Source organism: Poromitra crassiceps (genome assembly GCF_964638095.1).
Source record: "Poromitra crassiceps genome assembly, chromosome: 23".
Lineage (NCBI taxonomy): Eukaryota > Metazoa > Chordata > Actinopteri > Beryciformes > Melamphaidae > Poromitra > Poromitra crassiceps.
Window position 1 is genome coordinate 14,246,678 of NC_139639.1, and position 21,892 is coordinate 14,268,569.

Here is a 21,892-nt window from a genome sequence, read left to right on the forward strand (position 1 = left end):
GCCCTCGCCGGAAAGAGTGAATGCCATATCAATCTCAGCTCATTTTAGTAGTAGATCCTTGGATAATTTGACTTTTTCTACTTTTTGGTGCTATAGGAATCCATTTGTCACGGTCATTTCCAAGGTCAAATGTAATTCTCACAGTCATTTTAGGAAAAAAGCGACCATGGAACTAAGTCACATAGAAAGATTATCTATCGCTCTGGATACCGGCCACTAGGTGGCCACCCCGACTTGTATCCAGTGGTTTTTGAAAACCTAATGCCCATATCTAATCAACATCACCATGCCTAATTGGAAAAACCTGTCAGTTGTGGACCAGTGATGTCATTCAAACTTTGTCAATGGCATATACCCCCTTTCCTGCTGCTATCTCCTCAGCAGCAGTATAAACACACACTGGGGCGTTGTTGATCTTTTTGCAGTGCTGATAAGAATGTCCCATCAGAGCACCAGATCCCTCAGATGGTCCCTCAGGGATGCTGGTAAACTGTTGGATGAGATTGCTCACCCCAGATGAAGCATAGTCAGCAATATGTGACTGTAGCCTACCCTGTGGCAGGCTGACGCTCATTTTCATACTATAAAACAACACTATTGAATTCCCATTTATGGAGTCACTGAGTGAGTCATGAACACAATTACAAATGAGGGGTTTGTGCAAGCCTACAATCATTTAGCCTCATTTAGCCTACAGAACCAATAAATAAGCTATCATTGCCCGGCCATGGCAACTTCAGCATGTTCCAAACCGGACACAATTTTCGTTTTAGCTCCACCTGCTGTTGTCTTGATAACAATTTGTATGAGTGCTCAGTGGTATTCTCCTCTGCCTGCATTGTAGAAATAAAGACAGCGCACTGCAATCATCCTTTGTTGACTATCGATAGTCAACAAAGGATGACTGATCATTATTCAAACAAATACTTAAACTTAAAGACATAGATGTAGAAATTCTGTGTGTTTCTATCCACATATGCAACAAAGCAACAAGTTAATAAATATACGTGTGATTTTTAAAATATTTTCTATTGCCAAGTCTCTATTCTATTCTATTCTATTCTATTCTATTCTATTCTATTCTATTCTATTCTATTCTATTCTATTCCCATGAAATCTGACCAGGTCATGTCCATTTTTGTGTGCTCTCCTTTGCAGGCAAGTTAAGTTTATGGAAGAGGAACAATGTAGTCACTGACTGGTACAATGGGGACACAGGCTGGCACAGAGAGACAGTCACATCCCAGTTCATCAAACAGCCAACAGGCCTGTGCCTTTGTTCGTCCTATACCGAATGGATGTCTTGAGTAGGCCTACTACTACAGTACAGCACAGTATCTCCCAGGACCTAAAGTGGGAGGCCAACATAGGCACCATCATCAAGAAAACACAGCAGAGGTTGTCTGCCCCAGGACCTGCTGATCGAGTCTGTCCTCTGCAACTCCATCTCCGTCTGGTTAGGCTCTTATGATATCACTGATGATCTCACAAACTTCGCATCTTATGACATCACTAATGATTGAAACTAATTGTTGAAGCAAACAGAGAATAAACATTGCCCACATGCTCCCTTATATAGTCTATATATAGTGTGTGTGCGCATCTATATATATGTATATATATATATATATATATATATATATATATATATATATATATATATATATATATATATATATATATATATATATATATATATATATATATATAGTGTGTGTGTGTGTGTGTGTGTGTGTGTGTGTGTGCGCGCGCATCTTTTCTACGTTCTGTACAGTGTAGTTTGAGCCATCTGGCACTCCGTCCTGGTGTAGTCACGTGGTTTGAAAAATCTATAAATACAAGTGGAGCGCCCCATTGTTCCTAATTGTCCATTGCCTGGCAAAGAGAGATGGCGTCGACAAGTCGGTGCGTAGAAACTATCACCAAATATGTAGTAATATAGTAATATGTCTGCGTCGTGTTGGCATTGTATTCTCTAGAGCTGTTATTTAGTTACACGACAATGTGATGGCAGACGCCAGCGCTAGTAAAATAAAAATAAAAAGTCCGGTCCTTATTTTTATCGTTAGCTGTGGTATCAGCTGGAGAGGCTAGTAGGAATCAGCTAGCAAGATGTTACCAGAAGTCACTATCAGATTCACCGTTACGTTGACAGACTGTAGCATTGTCACGGCTTGCGTCGATCGTCACATTATCGTCACATCTTGTCGTTAAAAGTTAACTACTTCCCTATAACACAGTTTAGATGCAACATATCTAACGCTACTTACCGTTAACAATCGATAGTAGGTTGTTGTTGTAGTAGCTAACTTGTTAGCTTCCTGCCGCTTCGTCACCATCAGGCGCGGCGTTCAGAAACGTTTCTGTTGTTGAAAGTTTACAATACAGTCAGCAAAAATACATTTACTGTGCAGCTAGGTTTCGAGTCGTTTTGGCGGAAATGTTTGTATATTCACGGACCGTCACTGTCACTTTTACAGGAGCTAGTACAGTAGTAGTTAGTCTGAAAGTGGTATGCAAAATGAAGTAGCCCTGGTTTGGTGACAAACAAGGATGCTGGACTCGTCTGTTGTGCTGTCGCCATCATCGTGACTGTTTTTGTGTGACTGTTGCCATTTATATCAAGACACTGACACGAGCAGGCAAGATGCGTGTTCACATTTTTTACTTCGTCGTGACAGTCAATGGTCGTGACTCGTGATGTTAGCGGTGACGCCGAGTTGTTTGATGTCGTTGTGGACGCTGCCTGTTAATCATGTGACTTTTGATAATGCGTTTACTCCTGCATTCATGGCTTAAGTCGCACGTTCTTGACTCACAAATTGCTTTCGACTTGCTTGACCAGACAGATGGACAGCTTTGAGCAGTCAATTTGTAAAACTTGTGCAAGTATCTTCACCCAGACCTTTCTTGCCCAAGGTAAATGGTGCATTATCAGCTCTGTCTTGCTGTGTGTGATCTTTGAACAAGACAAGGCCGGGGGAGGTTACAGGTTGCAGTCTGCTCAGCCAGTAAGGATGACATCACTGATGACATCACTGATGATGACATTGCTCAAGTGACATCACATCATTAGATAATTAGGGCAATTACCTAATTTAAAAAATCATGCGCACGGGTGTTCTTTACACTTCCTGAAAGTTTCAGCCCGATCGCAGTTAAAACGGCATAGCTGTGGCCAGATAAAATTCTGCTCTCTCACACACACACACACACACACACACACACACACACTTCTCATTCTTATTAGTAGATTTTCGTGCCTTAGCACTTTTTGTTAACTGATGCCTACAAATTTGTCCTGCTCTCTAGCGGAGAGGCCCTGGCCCTTCCCAGAGTTCAGTGTCCCGACCACCCTGATGCCATGCTGGTGGAGGACTACAGAGCAGGGGACATGATCTGCCCCGAATGTGGTCTAGTAGTGGGTGAGTGACGACACACACAGCTTTGGGGCTACAGAACCTTTGACACATATTATCAGCACAACAATACTTGCTCTCATTTTCACTTTCCGTTCGCCCTTTCCTTTCTGTCTTCCCTTGTGTTTTCCTTTACACACCCTTCTCTCTAACTCAATTACCCTCTCTCTCTCTCTCTCTCTCTCTCTCTCACACACACACACACACACACCGTTATTAATACACACCAATCATTCAGATAAGCTGTAGTATACATTTTAAGTTTTCTCTCTCCCACCATGCCCTGTGTAGAGGTCAGGGTCATGATAACAGATAGGTTGAGTCTAGAGAGGGCTGCCTTGAGAATGGACGTCACAACAGATCTCATGTGTGCCCTGTGTGTATTTAAGTATCTTTGACTGTCTGTCGATTCTCATGTAAACCTGTATGCTTTCATGAGTGTACAGGACAGGAGTGCATCTCTCTGCAGACATATATGTAAATACATTAATTTAAGACAACTTCCTTGACTCCTGGCTCCTGCTTGTTAATCTCAAGATGGCTCATTATTCTTTTTGGCTGTTAAATTCCATTCTGCATCACCGACTATTATTTTGTTCACGAGTCACATGCACACATGACATGGCGGCACACACACATAGATCCAGTACAAAGCGTTTGAGCTTGTATGAGACGGTAACGGAGCTGCAGTGGAAGACAGAGTAATGAGCCCCTTGAGCACCGACCTGGTCAGATGGGATATAAGAGACTGGAGCTGTGCTCTGATGCAAGTTAAATGCTCTCTGTTCTCGCTCCTCCTGCGAGGGGATAAATGTCACCATTGCTCGTAGATATTAGCTGGAGTGATGGATGGCAAAAGCCTAACAGGATTAAAATCTCAGAAATCTAATCCTTGACCATGCTATATGGTTCTGGGAAGTGGGAGCAAGTATTGGCCATGTTGAAACCATATGCCCTGCCATCCTTTCCTTTGTTTGTACATCCTTGATTTGATACAATTGGATGATTTAGTTCGAAGATAATATATATACCGGTAGAGAGAGAAATTGACAGGAAAAAGGGAACAAAACAAGAATGGATGACACACAACAAAGATTGCGAGCTCGGGTCAGACCCACAATATTCAGAGTACAATATTTGTGCCCTAGATCACTGATCCCAAAGGACTCTCCCGAGATAACATTTTTTGTTGCTTAGCGCTAGAAGAGTGCTAAGACCGAGGTGAAGAAAGGGAGGGTAGAGTGCTAAGACCGAGGCGAAGAAAGAAAGGGAGGGTAGAGTGCTAAGACCGAGGTGAAGAAAGGGAGGGTAGAGTGCTAAGAGACCAAGGCGAAGAAAGGGAGGGTAGGAGGATTGACAAGTTCTACACCGTATCAAACACAGGCGGTAGCATTAGGGAATTCTTCTGAATCTGGCACCATCTTCTGGTCGATTCTCCCAAAGGGAGATAATGCCGCTGGAGAGAACCAGGAGTGAATACATCTGTTGTGTGCACCTACTGCACACATTTTGTGTGTGTGACTCATTGTGCTTTTAGCCTTGGTTAGTGTTCTTGTTGACAAACTCAGACAAAATCTCTCTTTGGCATCACATTTCACTTCTTTTGTTCCATCAATCAAGGACAAAGGAAAAACTAGTTTCAGAGTAACGGCTGAAGACATCGATACAAAAGATTGAAAAGCTGACATAATCTTTTTCCTCTTATCTGTACAAAAGGTTAACAAAAGCTATTTATAAGGAGACAAAGAAAGGAGGCTGCATTCTGTCTATATTATAGTGTTAATGGGATTTATATTTGATTTTTGTTTTCTCTCCTAACCTTTCCCCCTCAGGCGACCGTGTAATCGATGTGGGCTCAGAGTGGAGGACATTTACCAATGAGAAAGCCACCAAAGATCCATCCAGAGTGGGAGACGCCCAGAACCCGCTGCTCAATGGGGGAGACCTGACCACCATGATCAGCAAGGTGAGCGGCAGCCTGTCTTTAATGGAAATGAGAATTAGGGGGTACACATTTTTGTATTCTCAAATTGATTTGTCAAATATCATCCTGTTCAACTAGTGATATAGACATGATATCATTACAGATTAGGGCTGCAAATTATTTTCATTATTGTAACGAGATAATTTTTGTATTTTTTCTTAAAAATTAGTCTATACGATTAATCCATTATTAAAAAAATCTGTTGATAGACTAATCCAGTAATTGTTGCAGCTCTATGCCCATTCGCCCCACTACTCACTCACTCACTCATTCACTCACTCACTCATGTCACTCATTCACTCACTGGGTCCCTAAATCACCACCCTCGTATTATCCTCTCCCCCCTAAAGTGTACAACAAATTCCTCTTATCGGACGCCTCAAACTACAAAAAAATAAACCTACACAAACAGATTCACTCAGAACATAACCCCCCTCCTTGCAGGCCCACAAACCCACAAATATATTAGCTCGCAGCACTATAAGTGCCCTTCAGCATGCCAAGAAACATCTTGATGTTGACTATGGCTTTTATACAATGGTTACCAATGCATCTATACTGTCTGAGGAGTTTTACATCCTCTTGTTTCTTCCACCACAGGGAACAGGCGCAGCTAGCTTTGACGAGTTCGGTAACTCAAAGTACCAGAACCGTCGGACCATGAGCAGCTCGGACCGGGCCATGCTCAACGCATTCAAAGAGATCACCACCATGGCCGACCGCATCAACCTACCTAGGAATATCATCGTGAGTTCCATCTGCACTTAAAATGTTCCAAAGAATCACAATGTATCTGCTTTTTGGAAGAATCTAAAGTATGACTTTAAATCATGAGTTGACTTGTATGCTTTCTGGAACTTGATGCTGTTATCTCGTGTAAGAAATGGCAATGACCATGATGGAAAGAACCTGGGGCTTTTTTTTGTTAACCTTTTACGATTTCTTTTTTCACAAGCATACATGTCCTGTCTTTTTATTTTGTTAAAGAAATACCGTACCTAAATATATAATTTGTTCTGCTTTTCCTGCTTTATTTTGCTTTTGAGTTAACAATATCAAAGCATGTGATTGAATTTGTACAGACTGTTGCTGACAACAAATAATGCCTTTGCCCTGCAGGACAGAACAAACAACTTATTCAAACAAGTTTACGAACAGAAGAGCCTGAAAGGCCGAGCCAACGACGCCATTGCTTCAGCCTGCCTCTACATCGCCTGTAGACAAGAAGGGGTTCCAAGGACATTTAAAGGTCAGAGCAAGTGGTTAAATTTTCCTATAAACTACAATTAAAATTACCATTGTACTTTTTAACTTTTTTTGACAACAATTTGGAAATTTTGTTTAAAAGTCTACACAAAGTTCTCTTTTCTAGCAAAGTGGGAGTGGAAATGAGATAGATTTATGTGAAAGTATAAAATTCCAATGACAGAATACTGACAGTATTCATCCCCTTGACTCTATTGGGCTATATTATGTCACTGGTAAAATCATTTCATAACATATATTCGACGTTTTCTTTAGCTACATTCCATTTAAGCCGGTCTCTCTCTCTTCTCCACAGAGATCTGCGCCGTCTCCCGTATCTCCAAGAAGGAGATTGGCCGGTGCTTCAAGTTGATCCTCAAGGCGCTGGAGACAAGCGTGGACCTCATCACTACAGGAGACTTCATGTCCCGCTTCTGCTCCAACCTGGGCTTGCCCAAGCAGGTCCAGATGGCCGCCACCTACATCGCCAGGAAGGCGGTGGAGCTGGACCTGGTGCCAGGCAGGAGCCCCATCTCTGTGGCCGCAGCAGCCATCTACATGGCCTCACAGGCCTCAGCCGAGAAGAAGACCCAGAAAGGTGAGGAGGGCTTGTGATGGTATGCGTGGCCGTTTATATTTGAATGTTGTCAGAGTTCAACAGACGGAGAAAAGGGGAAATGTAAAGTTTCTTCATCTTAACATTTCAATTTGAAAGTGGATCTTTACCAAAATCACCAAGCAGATGCTTAGAGAAAAGTGGTAAATAATTTACAGCAGGTAGAGCGATCGAACCAACATGGATTCTTGTGTTTCTGATGCTTCCCCAGAGATCGGAGACATAGCTGGCGTGGCGGATGTGACCATTAGACAGTCGTACAGGCTCATCTACCCACGTGCCGCGGACCTCTTCCCTCCAGACTTCAAATTTGACACGCCTGTTGACAAACTGCCCCAACTGTGAAGATGCTACGCATACAGTGACCACACTCTCTGCTGTACTTATAGGATTATATTCTTTTTTTGGGGGGACGGGGCTATCTTTTCCCCTCCTAACTTAAGACTTCAGGCCTTTGTTGAGGCAAACATGCAGGAATACAGAGGACACACATTCCAACGCTTACATATTTTTCAGATTGCAAACTGTACTTAGTTACAGTATTTCATTTGACTGTATATATATCAATCATGTATATATGTCCAAGTGAGAAATGTAATTGGTGCTTGCAATTCTAGGCTGTTTAAATACTGTATACAATTTCTATGATTTCTTTTTGTAGAAAAAAAAATGGCCAGGTTCTATTTTGTTAGCTTTTTGCATTGTTCTAAGTAAATTGGTGGTTTGAATAACATTACATTTTTGGTTATTTAAAATATTTGTCTTAATAATTTGATCTTTGATAGACTTCAAAATCTCTTGAAATGTAAGGGTTGATAGAATACCGCTATCTTTACAAAGGCTTTATGGTCTTCTGCCAGATATTTGGATCCATAGACTCCTGTTTGACATAAAGAAGTGGTTGATCCTTTGGGTTACCTCAGGTCATCAAGGTGTAGCTGAGGCCCCTCCCTGACATTAGATATACTGTAGGTGGACTGCCACTCCCTTAAATAAGTTCTGAAGAGAGCCAATAGAATTGTGGCCAAAAACCAAGTATGATTCAAAATGTCCAAAGTATCCCATGAAGGTGTGTTCATTGGCAATGGTACAAATAAAAAAAATACCACTATTAAAAATGTTTAATTTGTGCATTCATAGGCAACAAACGATGACTGCAGAAATGATTTTTTTTTTACACCAGGGTGAACAGCAAACAGATTGTGGGACTTCAATATTGGTGTACCATCCATAATTGTCTTGTCTGTCCTCTTGACAACATGCACAAGCAGCCATGTAAGCAATGGGGGAGGGGGAAAATGTACAATCTATTTTCATCATTATACTAAACATAATTAAAAACTATTGATAACATTAGTGCTTTCAGCTCAATTGTGTACATATATACCCTGCCCTCCCTTGTAGTGATTCATATCAAAAGGTCTGCACCAGTTCTGGGTCAACTTTGAATTAAAATACATTCAGTCATTTTGAATATACTTCCAGCACAAGATTGTCAAAATTTGCTAATTCATTTGTGGCAAATAAGATGGGTTTCATTGTGCCAGCCAGGATAATTCAACCAATCTCAGAGCGGTATTTGAAAGTACTTTAATTGGCATATTGACCCAGAACTAGTACGCATTAACTGGCACAGAGTTGGGTCTAGTTTCCCCAAAACAGCTCAGCACTTGGCTTATAGTGGAGCAAAGATGATCCGGCATTGGGTCACTGTCAGTCCATCAATCTGGTTTTTCCATTAGTGCGGCTTCCCTAGTCAACAGGGACTGGAAGAATGGGTTTTGGTAGCATAGCTGTAACTGTTCCGAGTCACTTCAGATTAGTGTTTTTACTTTCATTAACTTATAACTGAGGTATCAAGGACAACTGCAGTCAGTTCCACCACAACTGGCTGTCCAGAAAAACACCAACTGCAAACTGAATTGAAATGGAAGAAATGAGTTCATGCCAGAGGAGTGCAGCAGCCTGCTCGATCTTCTTGTTCAGTGAAGTACTGCGACACCAAGTGAAAGCAGTGGGCAGTGCTTCATCCCAGAAGGCTTCAGTTCAGCTGAATGTCAACATCAAGCTAAACATCTAGCCACTGCAGTGCTTAGGAAAGAAGAAACGCTTTTAACGATTTCTCCCCTTGAAGTGTTTAATTGCTTGTCAGGTCACTCATTCAGTAATGGGCTTCTTTCCAGTACAATGTTTCCAAATCTCGAGTAAACATGTCAAAACTTCAAAAGTGACTCTCCAAGAAAGCGAGGGGGTAGTGTTATAATAATACCTTTAGTAACTTATAACACTGGATGGATTGATGCTTTACACCAAACAGCGATATGGTCATATGGGCCTTTGTGTTCAGACATAGAACGCTGTGTGGGGAAAACTAAAGAGCAGAGCTGTGTCCAACATGGAACAGGCGTTTTCTAAAACTGGGTTGTGGACGAAGACTGGGCTCACAGACGAGAGGACTTGTAGTGTGAAGACTCTTTCTTACTTGGGTTTCAAGTTGACAAGTAGTAGTAGTAGTAGTCAAGATGTTTGTTGTAGTTAAACCGTAGTGCCAGTTCAGTGACGATAATGCTTTGAGCACCTCAGATTCATTGAATAATTTCATACATGTCAATCTTACAGTGAGATAAAAGTCCTTAAGCTATGGCGAGGGCTTTCCAAAAAAAACAAAAACAATAAAATATATACGAATGAATATAATCTGTACAGATCAAAAAAATGACAGTGACATTGAATAATATGATTGTGATGTTGCCGTCTCCTTGGAGTTCATATGAAAAACATTCTCAGTGGTCAGACAGCGGACACGACGACGATGTGTGCAGGAGGACTGGGCACCCCTCCTCCTTTACTCAGTTTCTCCAAGAACAAAAGTTTCATTTTTTTCTGTTTGTTAAAAAAGTTCTTCATGTTGATTAAAAAATAAGTGGGTGGTTGGGGGGCGGGTTCTGCGGAGGGTTTGTGGACCGTCTTTTCAAAATGGCACAGAACAATCCCAAGGCTCAGGGGAGCGACGTTGGCTGCCCCCTCTCATCGTTTTGGGGCAGGGAGGAAAGATGCGAGCTACAGTCATCGCTGTGTTGGTTGGTTCACAGTGTGTGTGTGTTTGTGTGTGTGTGTATGGTGGCGGATGGGGTGAGCTAACACCAGTCAGCGATGTAATCAAAGTCAGAGAACATGTTCTGCTCCTCGGAGTTGAGTGCTCGGGGCTCGCGGGGCGGGGTCAGGATCGGCGCCTCTGAGGTAAATTCATCGTCGAAGTTGCTGACGTCGTTGGCGCCCTGGATGGTCGGGACGAACGGAGGCTTCACCTTCTTGCCTAAGAGTCCGTTCCAGTCCATGTTCTGCAAAAGAGCGAGAGAGCGTAAGAAATGTCTGACTCTGAATTTTATCATAAGCTCATAGAAAAGCTCATGGAAACTTCACCTAGATGGCTGGCAACTACATAGTAACTCGTGCCGGGCGATATATTGTTCCGTATTTGGTTATTGTACTATTGTAAAATAACACTTCTGTGGTCTTAAAGGCCGCGTTGCAGTAAAATTATATAACTTTCGGAACTTATTAGGCATTTCAGGCTGAGTCAAGTGAACAATGATTGGCTTCACGTGATCATCATATCCACATACAGTGAATGAGTTAAGATCGTCACTAATCAGTGATTAGTAATGATCTTAACAAAAAAAAATCTTGTACGTATATATCTTATGAAAGCACAAATACCCCCAAATTCATTCCCCCAAAATATTGGCACATTACCAATATTGAAGTATTCTGTCTAAAATATTGTGATTTTTGTCAATATCGCCCAGTGCTAATAGCAACTATGACAAATTTCCCCTTAAGGAACATTAAAGTTTATCTGATGTTATTCACAAAAACCGGAAAACAAATATCAGTCTTTGTGAAAATGCTCTTTTAGTCACTTACCCTGAAGAATAGATGTTTCTTGACCTCCTCTGCATCCCTCTCTCCTGCCCCTAGACGGCGCTCTGGGCTCCTCCTCAAAAGCTAAGAACAAGATGGGACAATAAGTACAGTAAATATTAAACTGGCCACATTGTGGTCAGTTAGCAGGTGAAATCTTTTCATATAAACCTGTGGTTCCTAAACTGGGGTACGCGTACATGGAGGTACTGCAGGGGTACTTGAGAGAAAGGTGGAAATGGAAAAGAATAAATCATGAAAATAAATGAAATGTTCAAATTAATCTGCTCAGGAGGCAATAATTGCAACTTTAACACTCAATTTCTTATTGTGACATTATATTCTTCAAAAGGTGGGTTATTCAAGGTTTTCTCTTTCAGTTTTCTAAGCAAAATTTTGTAGTTGGGTAAAGTGGGTACCGTACTTGGATTCAGAAACCAGGGAAAGGGGGAACTGAAGCAAAAAAAAAAGTTTGAGAAGCTTTTGCCTGGAGTGATTCTGTGATGCAGGTTTGCACTTTTAGTATTTTTCTTTTCTATGGTATCAGCAGGACTCGTGATTTGACTTGGACTTGAGCACCGATGACTCGGACTCGAGCATTCATGCATTCGGACTCGGAAATTGGAGACTCGGACTTGTTAATTGATAAAGACAGTTTTTTTCTTTTCATTTTCTTTGTAATAGGCCCTAATAATTTGGCATAAGATAGTTAAATTAACACCGTGACTTTATTCAATTTTGTGCAAGAGCAGGTATGTGTGTTCCTCCTACAGGTGGATTCACGCTCATGTTACTATGTTGTTATAGTAACTCCGGACTAAGGGGACATTCACACCAAAAGCATTTTTTTCAGTCAGAACGCTATGAAAATCATGTCGAGAGCGCTTCCATTGTGCACAAAACACAGCGCACAGAGCGGTTTTTTTGTGCTCCGTTTTGTCTTCACCTGCAGTCGCGTGCAGTACGGATCAGAACACAATGACCACACGGACGGTAGCCAGCTAGTTTTGCCTGTTTGATGTTGTTCACTGTCAACATGAAAGCCAGATTATTGCCAATTCTGGCAGCAGCCGAGGTTGAAAATCCCTCGGGAGGAGAAAAGGTAGGTGGAGTGAAAATGACGAGCAGCGCGCTTTTCCTCAATGTTCAACTTTTTTCAGCTTTAAAACACCCACAGTGCTCCTCCAAAAACAACAGACGCCACCAGCGCTTAAACGCCAGGTGCGTTAATTAAAAAAGGAGCACGTTTAGCGCGTCCTTACATAGAGAGTGAATTGCAGAAAGACGCTGGCAGCTCCAAAAACACTTTTGGTCTGAATGTCCCCTAAGACTTGGACTCAGGAAATGGGGACTCGACTCAAGACTCCAACACTGGGGACTCGAGACTCGACTTGGATATTGACCTGACTAGAACACTGCGTGTCAGATGAGACCCATCCAATACAAAACAACTTACAAATAATAAGTGATACTGCTGCAGGGCATATCAAGTTATAATTAATTGACAAACATAACGAGATGTTATGATGTCCTCATTATAAATGCACTGAACACACCCTCCTCATAATGGAGATGGCCTCGGTGGAGAGGAAACGTGGGTAGCGGACTTCATCGTTGACGATGCTGTCGAACACCTCCTCCTCATCGTCACCAGGGAACGGAGACTGAAATAGACAAGTATCAAGATAAGACGTGACAAATGGCACTGAACATGAGTCACTGTTGTTTGGACTGTCACAGCATCAGTATGAATCAAATGGCATGACAACAGCCAATATTTAGATTGTGCACACTAGCAGTCAAGTTTGGACAAACGTACTTATTAATCACATTGTAGTGACCAAAACAAGTGTGAAACAAATCAAAACTATCTTATATTTTAGATTCTTTAAATTAGCCGCCCTTTGATTTGATTTGATTTGATACTTTATTGTCCACCATGGTGGAAATTTTTCTTTGGCTTCTCTTCCCATCGAGATACATTGTGCACAGTCAGCACACCATAAAACATAAAGACATAGAACATAAAACACACATGTACAAGTTAAGACATAGATAGTGCAAATAAACATATGATTCCAAATACAAACACCTAACTAAAAATGGCTTCCTACCTATCTAAAATACCAGTCATATACCTACCTACCTAAAATATTACAAATACAATACCTAACTAAAATGGCTTCCTAATTCCTAACTATCTAAAATAGGTTTGCATTGATGGAAAGGCAAAGGCTTTGGAAAGAAATTCATACAACTTCATTATTTCTATTTATTTGAAACAAAATGGCTTTAAGAGAATGAAAATCATTCAGGTGTGTCCAAACTATTGACGGGTAGTGTACATTTAGAGTCACAATTTATGAAGGAGGCGACACTCAGCAGGTGAACACCAGGAAGAGACCACTCACCTCCCCGACCAGCATCTCGAAGATGAGCACCCCCAGGCCCCACCAGTCCACGGCGCGCGTGTACGACGTTTCAGTCAAAACCTCGGGGGCCAAAAACTCCGGCGTGCCACAAAACGTACTCGTGCGATCCCTGAAGCCCATTCCTGACCGCAACAGGGAGGATCTTTATTCCATAACTGATAGGTAGGTTGAAAATATCCAGGAGTGAAGTTTAACAATAAATTGGAATGCTAATTTATGGTAGGACTGCATGATAGTGACCTTTTTTTTGGTAGAATATTGGAAAATAAACTGCAATGCATTCGGCCACAGGCATTTTAAGCAAGTTATTTGTTTAATTGTTAAAAGTATGTGTAAGTGTGCGTGCGTGTGTGTGCGTGTGTGTGTGTGTGTTGAGGAGGGAGGGGTGACACTTTAGAAAAAGGAAGAATATTATTCTTCAGCTTAATTTATTTGACAGGGACAAAGCCTTCCAACTGATGTGGTCGTCAATCTTACCCTCTTTGCAAAGCCCAAAGTCAGCAATCTTCACATAGCCCTCTGTGTCCAAGAGCAGGTTATCCAGCTTCAAATCTCTGCAAGTTCCAACACACACACACACACACACACACACACACACACACACACACACACACACACACACACACACACACACACACACACAATCAACATTGTAAGACGACATAGCTTTATGCTGCCAACACAGATATGGCAATGAATTCAATGTGTTAACATTAACTGAATATCTTACCTGTACACAATCTTATGCTCATGTAAGAACTGTAATCCCAATACAACACAGGCTGCATAAAATCTGCAAAAGTAGAAAAAAGAAAAAAGAAAGGAAAAGAAGGTGGTGAGGTGGCTTCAATGAGTAATCAGGAAAAACAGAACCCACTTCATTAGCTCACATTGTTGCCAAGGAAACAAGCAAACAAGGAACTATATGACTGTAAAGCTCTTTTAGGGCATTTCAAAGCCGGTTCTACCAGAATTCCTGGTGAGAGAGAGAGGCCCCTGAGAATAATCTGGCTGCTGTAAAATGTGCACGCTTTCAATTTAGCAGCTTGACTAAAACACACTTCAAATCCCCACTCACTAACGGCATGTGGAAACTGCAAGGTGTTAGCGGAAAAGGAAAAAAAAAAAAATAGAAACCCAATCATGATTATGTTATTTGATCCCATATAGACACTCAACTATTAAGCCAATATAGCCTAATATTGCTGTTTCAGACTATAACAAACACATAAAAAGGTCTGTCTGTAGGTAGTTATTTGTTTCCGACGCAGGGAAAGTGTGAAAAACAGTAAAACAAAACTACTGTATCTCTGAACTATCTCCAAATCACACAGATTTAAGCTATTCTATGTGATCTCCTTTTGATAACTGTAACAACCAATGTCATTTTTTTCACTTCCTTTCACTGAGCCTCCCCTGAAGCTGCTTGGAGCCCCCCTGGGGAGGTCCGCCTCCCACTTTGAAAACCATAAATTTGTACTGTCAGTCATCAGAGTACCATATAGAACGGTGGGGTGGTGTAGGAGGAATTTGTTCAGTTCAGACAGGGTCGCTTCACGCTTAACGAGCTCAGCTGGTCACTCACATGGCCCTGGGCTCGGAGAAGACGTCGGCGTGGATGTGCATCATCAGGTCGCCTCCCGCCGCGTACTCCATGACGAAACACACGTGTTCTTGGGTCTGGAAACACGCAAACAGGTTGACCAGGAAAGGGTGGCGGACGCTGTTCACCGTCTCAAATATCCGCTTCTCGCACATCAGACTGGGGGAGAGAGGAGTGACGGCGGTGAGTCACGACAACACGGGGGAACTGAAACTTTCAAGTCACGCACATCTTCAAAATGCACTGACCGTGCTTTATAGGAACATACACAATGTACAAACGAGCTTTTGAGTGGAGTCAAACACTACGTCTGAGCCGGGAGTTCCTCACCTGTCGACTTCGTCACGAGCCACGATGTCTCCTTTCTTCAGCGCTTTGATAGCAAACATCTCCCCTGTGCTTTTATACTCTGCTAACAACACCTGGGGGATGCGGAGGAGAAGGACAGCTTATAGAGTAACCCGTTTCAAAACTGTCCGCCCATCTAACGGTGTTGAATGATGATGTAGAAAGTACCTTTCCAAAGTGACCGCGTCCGAGGACCGCCACGCATTTGAAATCTTGGAGACTGAACTGCTCTTCTTCCCTGGAAAGGCATCAGTGTTTACATTAGAACCCATTACATATACAGAAATATAATATAGACCTTCCATCAGTGTTTACATTAGGAACCATTACATACACAGAGATGTAATGTAAACCTTCCTGTGAGTACTGTAGCAAGTCTTTTGAATCAAGGCACTTGCTGCAGCAATCTACATGGTGTTTTTTTTTTGCAACACGACAGTGAAAATCAAAAACATCAGGATTCACAGCCAGGGGGCAGCGTTTCCCCTCGTGCAACCGTTTCACTGGTTGCTTTTTCCACACTCTTTTACAGCATGGGTCACACAATGTCACTGCAGCGTAAAATATTCAAGGTGAAAGATGCATAACAGCAGCAACAACTACCAAAATAAAACCAGTAGCAGGGTGCTAAAGTTTGACCTTTTTATTTATCTCTCCGTCAACACTTCTATGGCCCCTTGTCCATTCAGCCCCACAGTTTAAGAATCACAAGTCATTTTTCTCTCTCAGTTACCCCTTTTTAAATAAAAGACTATTGGGTTCAGCAGGACAGCAAACGGACCATTCGCCTTTCATTTTAAATGCATTTTAAGCTTAGGCGGTTAACTCTACCAGTTATACAAACATCTCCCACCTTATCTCTGTGTCTTTGTGTATGGCGGTGAGCTCCAGGTCTGGTGGCTGGAGGTCCTGCTCCACCACTCCATCCAGCTCCGACTTCACCGCTATGCTGTTCCTCTTGTTCAGGAAGTCAAACGAGGCAAGGGCGTCCTGGAGAGAGGGCAAAGAAGGTGTCATGCAAGATCATATTTAGGTACACATGGTTAGGGTGTGTTTATGTTTTATTCTTTTAACACATTCACTGCCAGCCGTTTTTTTTTTACTGTAGGTAGGTTCTGCCAGAGGTTTTTTTTGAGGATTCTGGCTCATCTTTCAAGACCCGAGGATTCTTTTCTGCTAAGACTTTGTGAACACACAATATCTCAAAAGAACTAATAGAATGTGTGCTTTCTCTGTCTAAAAGAGTTAGTTTGTAGAGTTAGTAGTTATGTAAGCATTAGCAGTTGAATACAGCATGGTTTCAGCGTCTGGAAAATTATTCTGAGATAAACGGCTTTTTGTGAAATTCGATAGAACAGTCACTTTAACCATTCATTTTTGGCATCAGTAAGACGTCAGACATCTAAACAATAGTTTTGAACAGTAATTTCCTCCATAACAGCAGGAAACACCCCTCTGCTTCAAACTCCTCCCTCCGTGTGTGTTCTTCTTGGCTGCAGCGGGCGTGTCACAAGCTCGTTGCTGCTGCTGCTGTAACCTCGCGTCACCAGGCTCACTGCTTCTGCTGCTGCTGCCTGTCTGCTGGCGGCCGCTCGGCAAGTCTGGATATGGGCTCGCTCGTTTCTTGTGATTTCGGTTGAGAGCTTTGATGAAGCTTTTGCGATTCTGGTCTTATTTATGCTGCGTGTTTCAAAGTGTGTTCCACCCGTAATCTATTATGCAAATTTGCAATCCCGCACCGCCAGCAATCAGCGCGAAAACGAAAGCGTTTTCGCCAATCCATTTTCATGAGAATGGCTTCCTCAAACTGCTTTTTGCTTGCCTTCCTCTAGTCTGGGAGAGCACTGTCGCCACTTAGTGGGTCCGTGGAATGGGTTGTACACGTTCGCTGGCTTCAATATTTTTATAGGAGACGTGGGGAGCGTTGATCCACGTCCCACCGTCAAAAAAAAAAAAAAAAAATTTAAGCCGAGATATCTCGTCATTGGCAGTGAACCGTTGGATTCTGTAAGCCGAGATATCTCGTCAATGGCAGTGAACGTGTTAACATCCCTTTTGCTTTCCTCATCTGCACACACCACACCATATTGAAAGATGGGGAAGACACTGAGGACCACACGTGACAAAGCTCGGATGCACCAGGTATGATTTTTTTCCACATAATATGACTAGAACAGTATTATCTGAGAGGGAAAAGTGACAATAATATATACTGTATTATAATATATTATTTTTAAAATATATTATTTTCTCCTGAATGAACATGTATGCAGTGCAGTTAGTTGTGGGGATCTGACTGATTTTAACTTTTATACAAATTAAGCATTTTAAAGTTTGTTTTTAAAAGGGAGTATGATGCATGTCTATTTTGGAGCTCTGTGAGGATTAAATCACAGACCAGACTCGCAAACCAGCAAGCTGCCCCGCTGCCCTCGATCCAGTACTTCCTTATCGATGACAACTGTAGTTCCATGTAGCACCGCACCTGTACTTCCTCCTTGTCGGGCATCTTATCCTGGGCCAGTGGTTCTCGGATGTCGTCGGGGACTGGGTAGTGCTTGGGTCCTGTGGTGGGTTCTTTGTCAAAGTCCAGCTTGGTCACCAGGGCGTCGCTATGTGGGCACAACGGCACGGAAAGCTTAATGACGAAATCAACGATCCAGCCAGTCTGGTAGATTGTAATATGTGATTTCTACTGGAAGATGCCGTTAATGGTTCGTTTTTTCATTTTGTTTTTAAATCCATGCCTTGCTCAATGGCATCCCAGTGTGTTTGTGTTTGTGTGTCTGTTCCTCTACCTGCAGGGTGTTGGGGAACCGGGCAGACTGCTGGGCCCGGTCTCAGCTGCCTGCGGGCTGAAGGAGTTGGTGCTGACTGTGGGGATGGCTCTTCTCACCAGACGGCCCCAGGTGGCGATGTTGATGTTCATCTGAGGGGCGCGCAGGAAGGTCTTACCTGACCAGGAGGAAGCAGTTGGGGGCAGGGAGACGGGGATGAGGTGATGTGAGGGAGATCAGAATGAGGAACAGGAGGATCAGACACTGACACAGCAACCTCTTTATTGTCTGAACTTTCCCCATCACATTATCTCCATGGCAACTGTGAGGTCATGACCTCTGGGAGTTGTTATCGTGGAGTCTAAGGCCATGAACTACACGTCTGTTTCACAATATTAAGCTCTGAAAATACTGTATGTAAAGCAACACCGACTCACCTTGCTGCTTTGAGAAAATCTTCTTTTGTCTTTGTAGCTTCGGCCGTCGCTCGATAACGGGGTTGAAAAATGTCACCTGAACAATAGAAATGTAATGAAGGAACAGACGACGCAGCAAACAGAACTTAGAATGGGTACAATTGTCACAGTGCTCTGTCAGTGTGTATGTGCATATATGAACATGCCAGTATCTCTACCTAAACATACAGGATGTATTGACATAAGATTGTCCTATATTGCATACTCAAGATGTATGTGAGTAGTTGGGCGTTTTGCCAGCGCTCACTTCTACAAAGAGCTTTTTTTTAAAAGGGTAATCACTAAATCAGTGTAGAAAATTCCTCAATGATAAAATCACTAACTGACAACATCATCATTGAGTGCTTGAGTGACATCACTGGTGACCAATTCTATACATAATCGATATCATCAGTGATTTATGATGAATTTGAGTGTGTCCTGGAGCCTTTGTAGACCACTGTCTAACTCCAAGTTGACAACATTTTGGGGACACTAGCAATACTAATTAGTGCATAAATAAATGAATTGAATGAAAATAAAATTATAAAAATCTTGCGGGCAATTTTTGCCCCTTGATCATGGTTTTTAGGGCATTCGGCGATTTCTTGGGGCATTTTTGCCTTTGCCGCTGGCTAAATTCCTACACTGGCTTAGGTTTATGGTGAGAATTAGGACTTATTAAGGTTAAAGTGCATGAAGTACAATATTTACTGTCTCTGTCACTCAAAAAAGTTGAGTTCAAAAAAAGAGTTCATACAAATGACTCAATATTACTTTGTAAGGTGTAAGATGTATGGCTTTCAAAAGTCACTTTCGGGGACAGGACTGTGATTTGGGCCAATACCCTCTCACCCCCCTCTAATGAACTACAATACCCTCTCACCCCCCTCTAATGAACTACAATACCCTCTCACCCCCCCTCTAATGAACTGGCTTGCTCGTTGTGTTGTGAAAATGTGACTTTTATATTTCTGTCCATTACAAGCCCTGTAAACCATTCCAGAGAAGATGTCAATATTGTGGCAATTTCTTAGTCACAGAGTGAAGCATGTAAAAGCAAAAAAATACTTACTACCCCTTTAACTGGTAAGGAACCAATGTAGTCTGTGTGTGTGTGTGTGTGTGTGTTGTGTGTGTGTACCTCAGCAAACAGCATCCCCTGTGGCTCTAGGTACAGACACATCCCATGCCGCTGGTTGTCCAGGAAGTCCTCCAGGCGCAGGAACTTGACAGCACAGAGCGAACGCCAGTCTCGCCAGTACACCGAGATCTCCAGCTCACGGGACTAGAGGGCGACCACACACACACACACACACACACGCACGCACGCACGCGCGACAACAAACAGATGTGAGACACAAACTAAACTACATTACCCACAAACAATGTTGAGTCAACAACAGTAAGCTAGGTCAAGCCAAGGGCAGAGCTGTGTGTTACCCGGTCCAGCTCCAACGTAAACTTCTGGTCCCAGGCCTGGTTGTTGACCGGCCTCCAGCTCGTCTGGCCGACTACTGTGTTGTCCAGCTTCAACACTGCGCTGATCTCATCTGAGGAAACATCAACACACATACTATTTGTTAAATACTAAACCTATTAACAATCAAATTTTTTTTAAATCCTTCCTTCTTTTAACTGATTTTTCTCCCGTTTTCTCCACAATTGTACTTGGCCAAATCCCCCAGCTGTCCCTGTCGTTGCTCCAACCCCTGCCGATCTAGGGAGAGTTGTAGACTAGCACATGCTCCCTACACATGCCAGTCGCCAGCTGCTTCTTTTAGCTTGACAGGGAGGAGTTTCACCTGTAGGACACAGTGCGTGGGAAGATCACGCTATTCCCCCCCAGTTCCGCTCCCCCCTGAACAGGCACCCCGACGGACCAGAGGAGGCACTAGTGCAGCGACCAGGACACATACCCTTAATCCGGCTTCCAACCTGCAGACACGGCTAATTGCGCCTGTATGGATGCCCGACCAAGCCGGAGGTAACACGGGGGCTCGAACCTGCGACCCTCATGTTGGTAGGCAGAGAATGTACCGCTGCACTACCCCGGGCGCCCTAGGCCTAGAAACTCCCATCTGTGATGGTGATTCAGTTGCTATACAACGCCTCCTTTCATCCAAGCAATCTTATGTCTCAAGACACATTCAATCTGTGCTAATAATTAAAAACATGGCCAGCTTTGTTTTATTGATAGCCATGTCGACTCTTGTAATCATTTATCGGTGTTTACTCTTATGTGTGCATTACTTTGAAGAAAGCCTTTCCGACAGCACGGGGGGGGGGGTTCTACTTACTGGAGAGATCCTCGCTCTTCGTCAGGTTGCGTGCGCTGGCGCCGCGGTTCCGGTTTGCTCGGCTGATGAAGGACGAGCGGGTCTCGCTGGGGCTCCAGCCGGGCAGCGGAACAGAACCGGCTTTGGAGCGGCCTGGGACGTTTTCCAGAAGGTCCTGGCAGCCCATGAGCCTGACGTCTAACGTGCCTAGAGGACAGGACAGCATGCAGTGTACTGATCAGCATGGTTCCGTGCCATGTAACCCGTCAGGTTCCAGGCTCTGCAGATAGCCCATTTCACTCATTACAAATAGTAATATACTTTGAAAATGTACCAGGTGTTATGACCAGATTAGTATCCAGGCTCCATGTACTCACTTCACTTACAGATCCATCAGGTTGGAGTGTAACAGGTGTTGCTGTGTGACTAAGGGAAACTTAAAAGCTGGCCAAGTGTGGTTTCACTGCTATGTGGGACAATAACAGTCAGTGTCCTGCGTTTTGTTCGACCACAAAAACAGTGTGTTTGAATAATGCAAGTGTGAAAAGAAGAAGAAGAAAAAGGAGGCAGCACTGTGCCAAGTGTACGATTGGGCGATGGGAAATTGACCCAAATCAGTTCCAATAATTAGTTTAATATGGTTTCTAAAATGACAGGTTTCCCCAAATATGTTTTCTTTGCTGAATGAAAGCACACATCGTTAGTGCAGTGAGGTCAATTATTTTCTAAATTAAATTTTAATTTTTAATTTGAAAACCTATCAAAATGTGGAGTGGGCGGATTCTAAAGTCTGAATCCAGGCTAATCAAA

General features: G+C 42.8%; 2 protein-coding genes across 2 annotated transcripts in view; one reads left to right on the forward strand and one right to left on the reverse strand.

Moving 5' to 3' along the window:
- The first annotated feature begins 1,876 nt into the window (after positions 1–1,876).
- gtf2b (general transcription factor IIB) lies at positions 1,877–8,350 on the forward strand. The gene is made up of 7 exons (XM_083659309.1): positions 1,877–1,905; positions 3,313–3,425; positions 5,252–5,385; positions 6,004–6,150; positions 6,523–6,652; positions 6,965–7,246; positions 7,476–8,350. The coding sequence occupies exons 1-7, from the start codon at positions 1,889–1,891 to the stop codon at positions 7,607–7,609; spliced, it is 957 nt and encodes a 318-aa protein (XP_083515435.1). The 5' UTR covers positions 1,877–1,888; the 3' UTR covers positions 7,610–8,350.
- pkn2a (protein kinase N2a) overlaps positions 7,683–21,892 on the reverse strand; it is a 38,975-nt gene continuing 24,765 nt past the window's right edge. The window contains exons 8-23 of the mRNA XM_083659296.1: positions 21,104–21,289; positions 20,247–20,356; positions 19,948–20,091; positions 18,786–18,861; positions 18,370–18,526; positions 18,057–18,183; positions 16,425–16,561; positions 15,740–15,809; positions 15,554–15,645; positions 15,206–15,382; positions 14,351–14,413; positions 14,098–14,174; positions 13,600–13,742; positions 12,745–12,852; positions 11,192–11,272; positions 7,683–10,605 (exon numbers count right to left, since the gene is read on the reverse strand). Coding sequence (XP_083515422.1) covers positions 10,402–10,605; positions 11,192–11,272; positions 12,745–12,852; positions 13,600–13,742; positions 14,098–14,174; positions 14,351–14,413; positions 15,206–15,382; positions 15,554–15,645; positions 15,740–15,809; positions 16,425–16,561; positions 18,057–18,183; positions 18,370–18,526; positions 18,786–18,861; positions 19,948–20,091; positions 20,247–20,356; positions 21,104–21,289 — 1,952 coding nt within the window. The 3' untranslated portion in view covers positions 7,683–10,401. The remainder of the gene's footprint in view (positions 10,606–11,191; positions 11,273–12,744; positions 12,853–13,599; positions 13,743–14,097; positions 14,175–14,350; positions 14,414–15,205; positions 15,383–15,553; positions 15,646–15,739; positions 15,810–16,424; positions 16,562–18,056; positions 18,184–18,369; positions 18,527–18,785; positions 18,862–19,947; positions 20,092–20,246; positions 20,357–21,103; positions 21,290–21,892) is intronic.

Coding starts and splice junctions, on each gene's coding strand:
- gtf2b (XM_083659309.1), top strand. Junction 5,386..6,003: donor TGACCACCATGATCAGCAAG/GTGAGCGGCAGC, acceptor CTTCCACCACAG/GGAACAGGCGCAGCTAGCTT. Junction 6,653..6,964: donor GGTTCCAAGGACATTTAAAG/GTCAGAGCAAGT, acceptor TCTTCTCCACAG/AGATCTGCGCCGTCTCCCGT.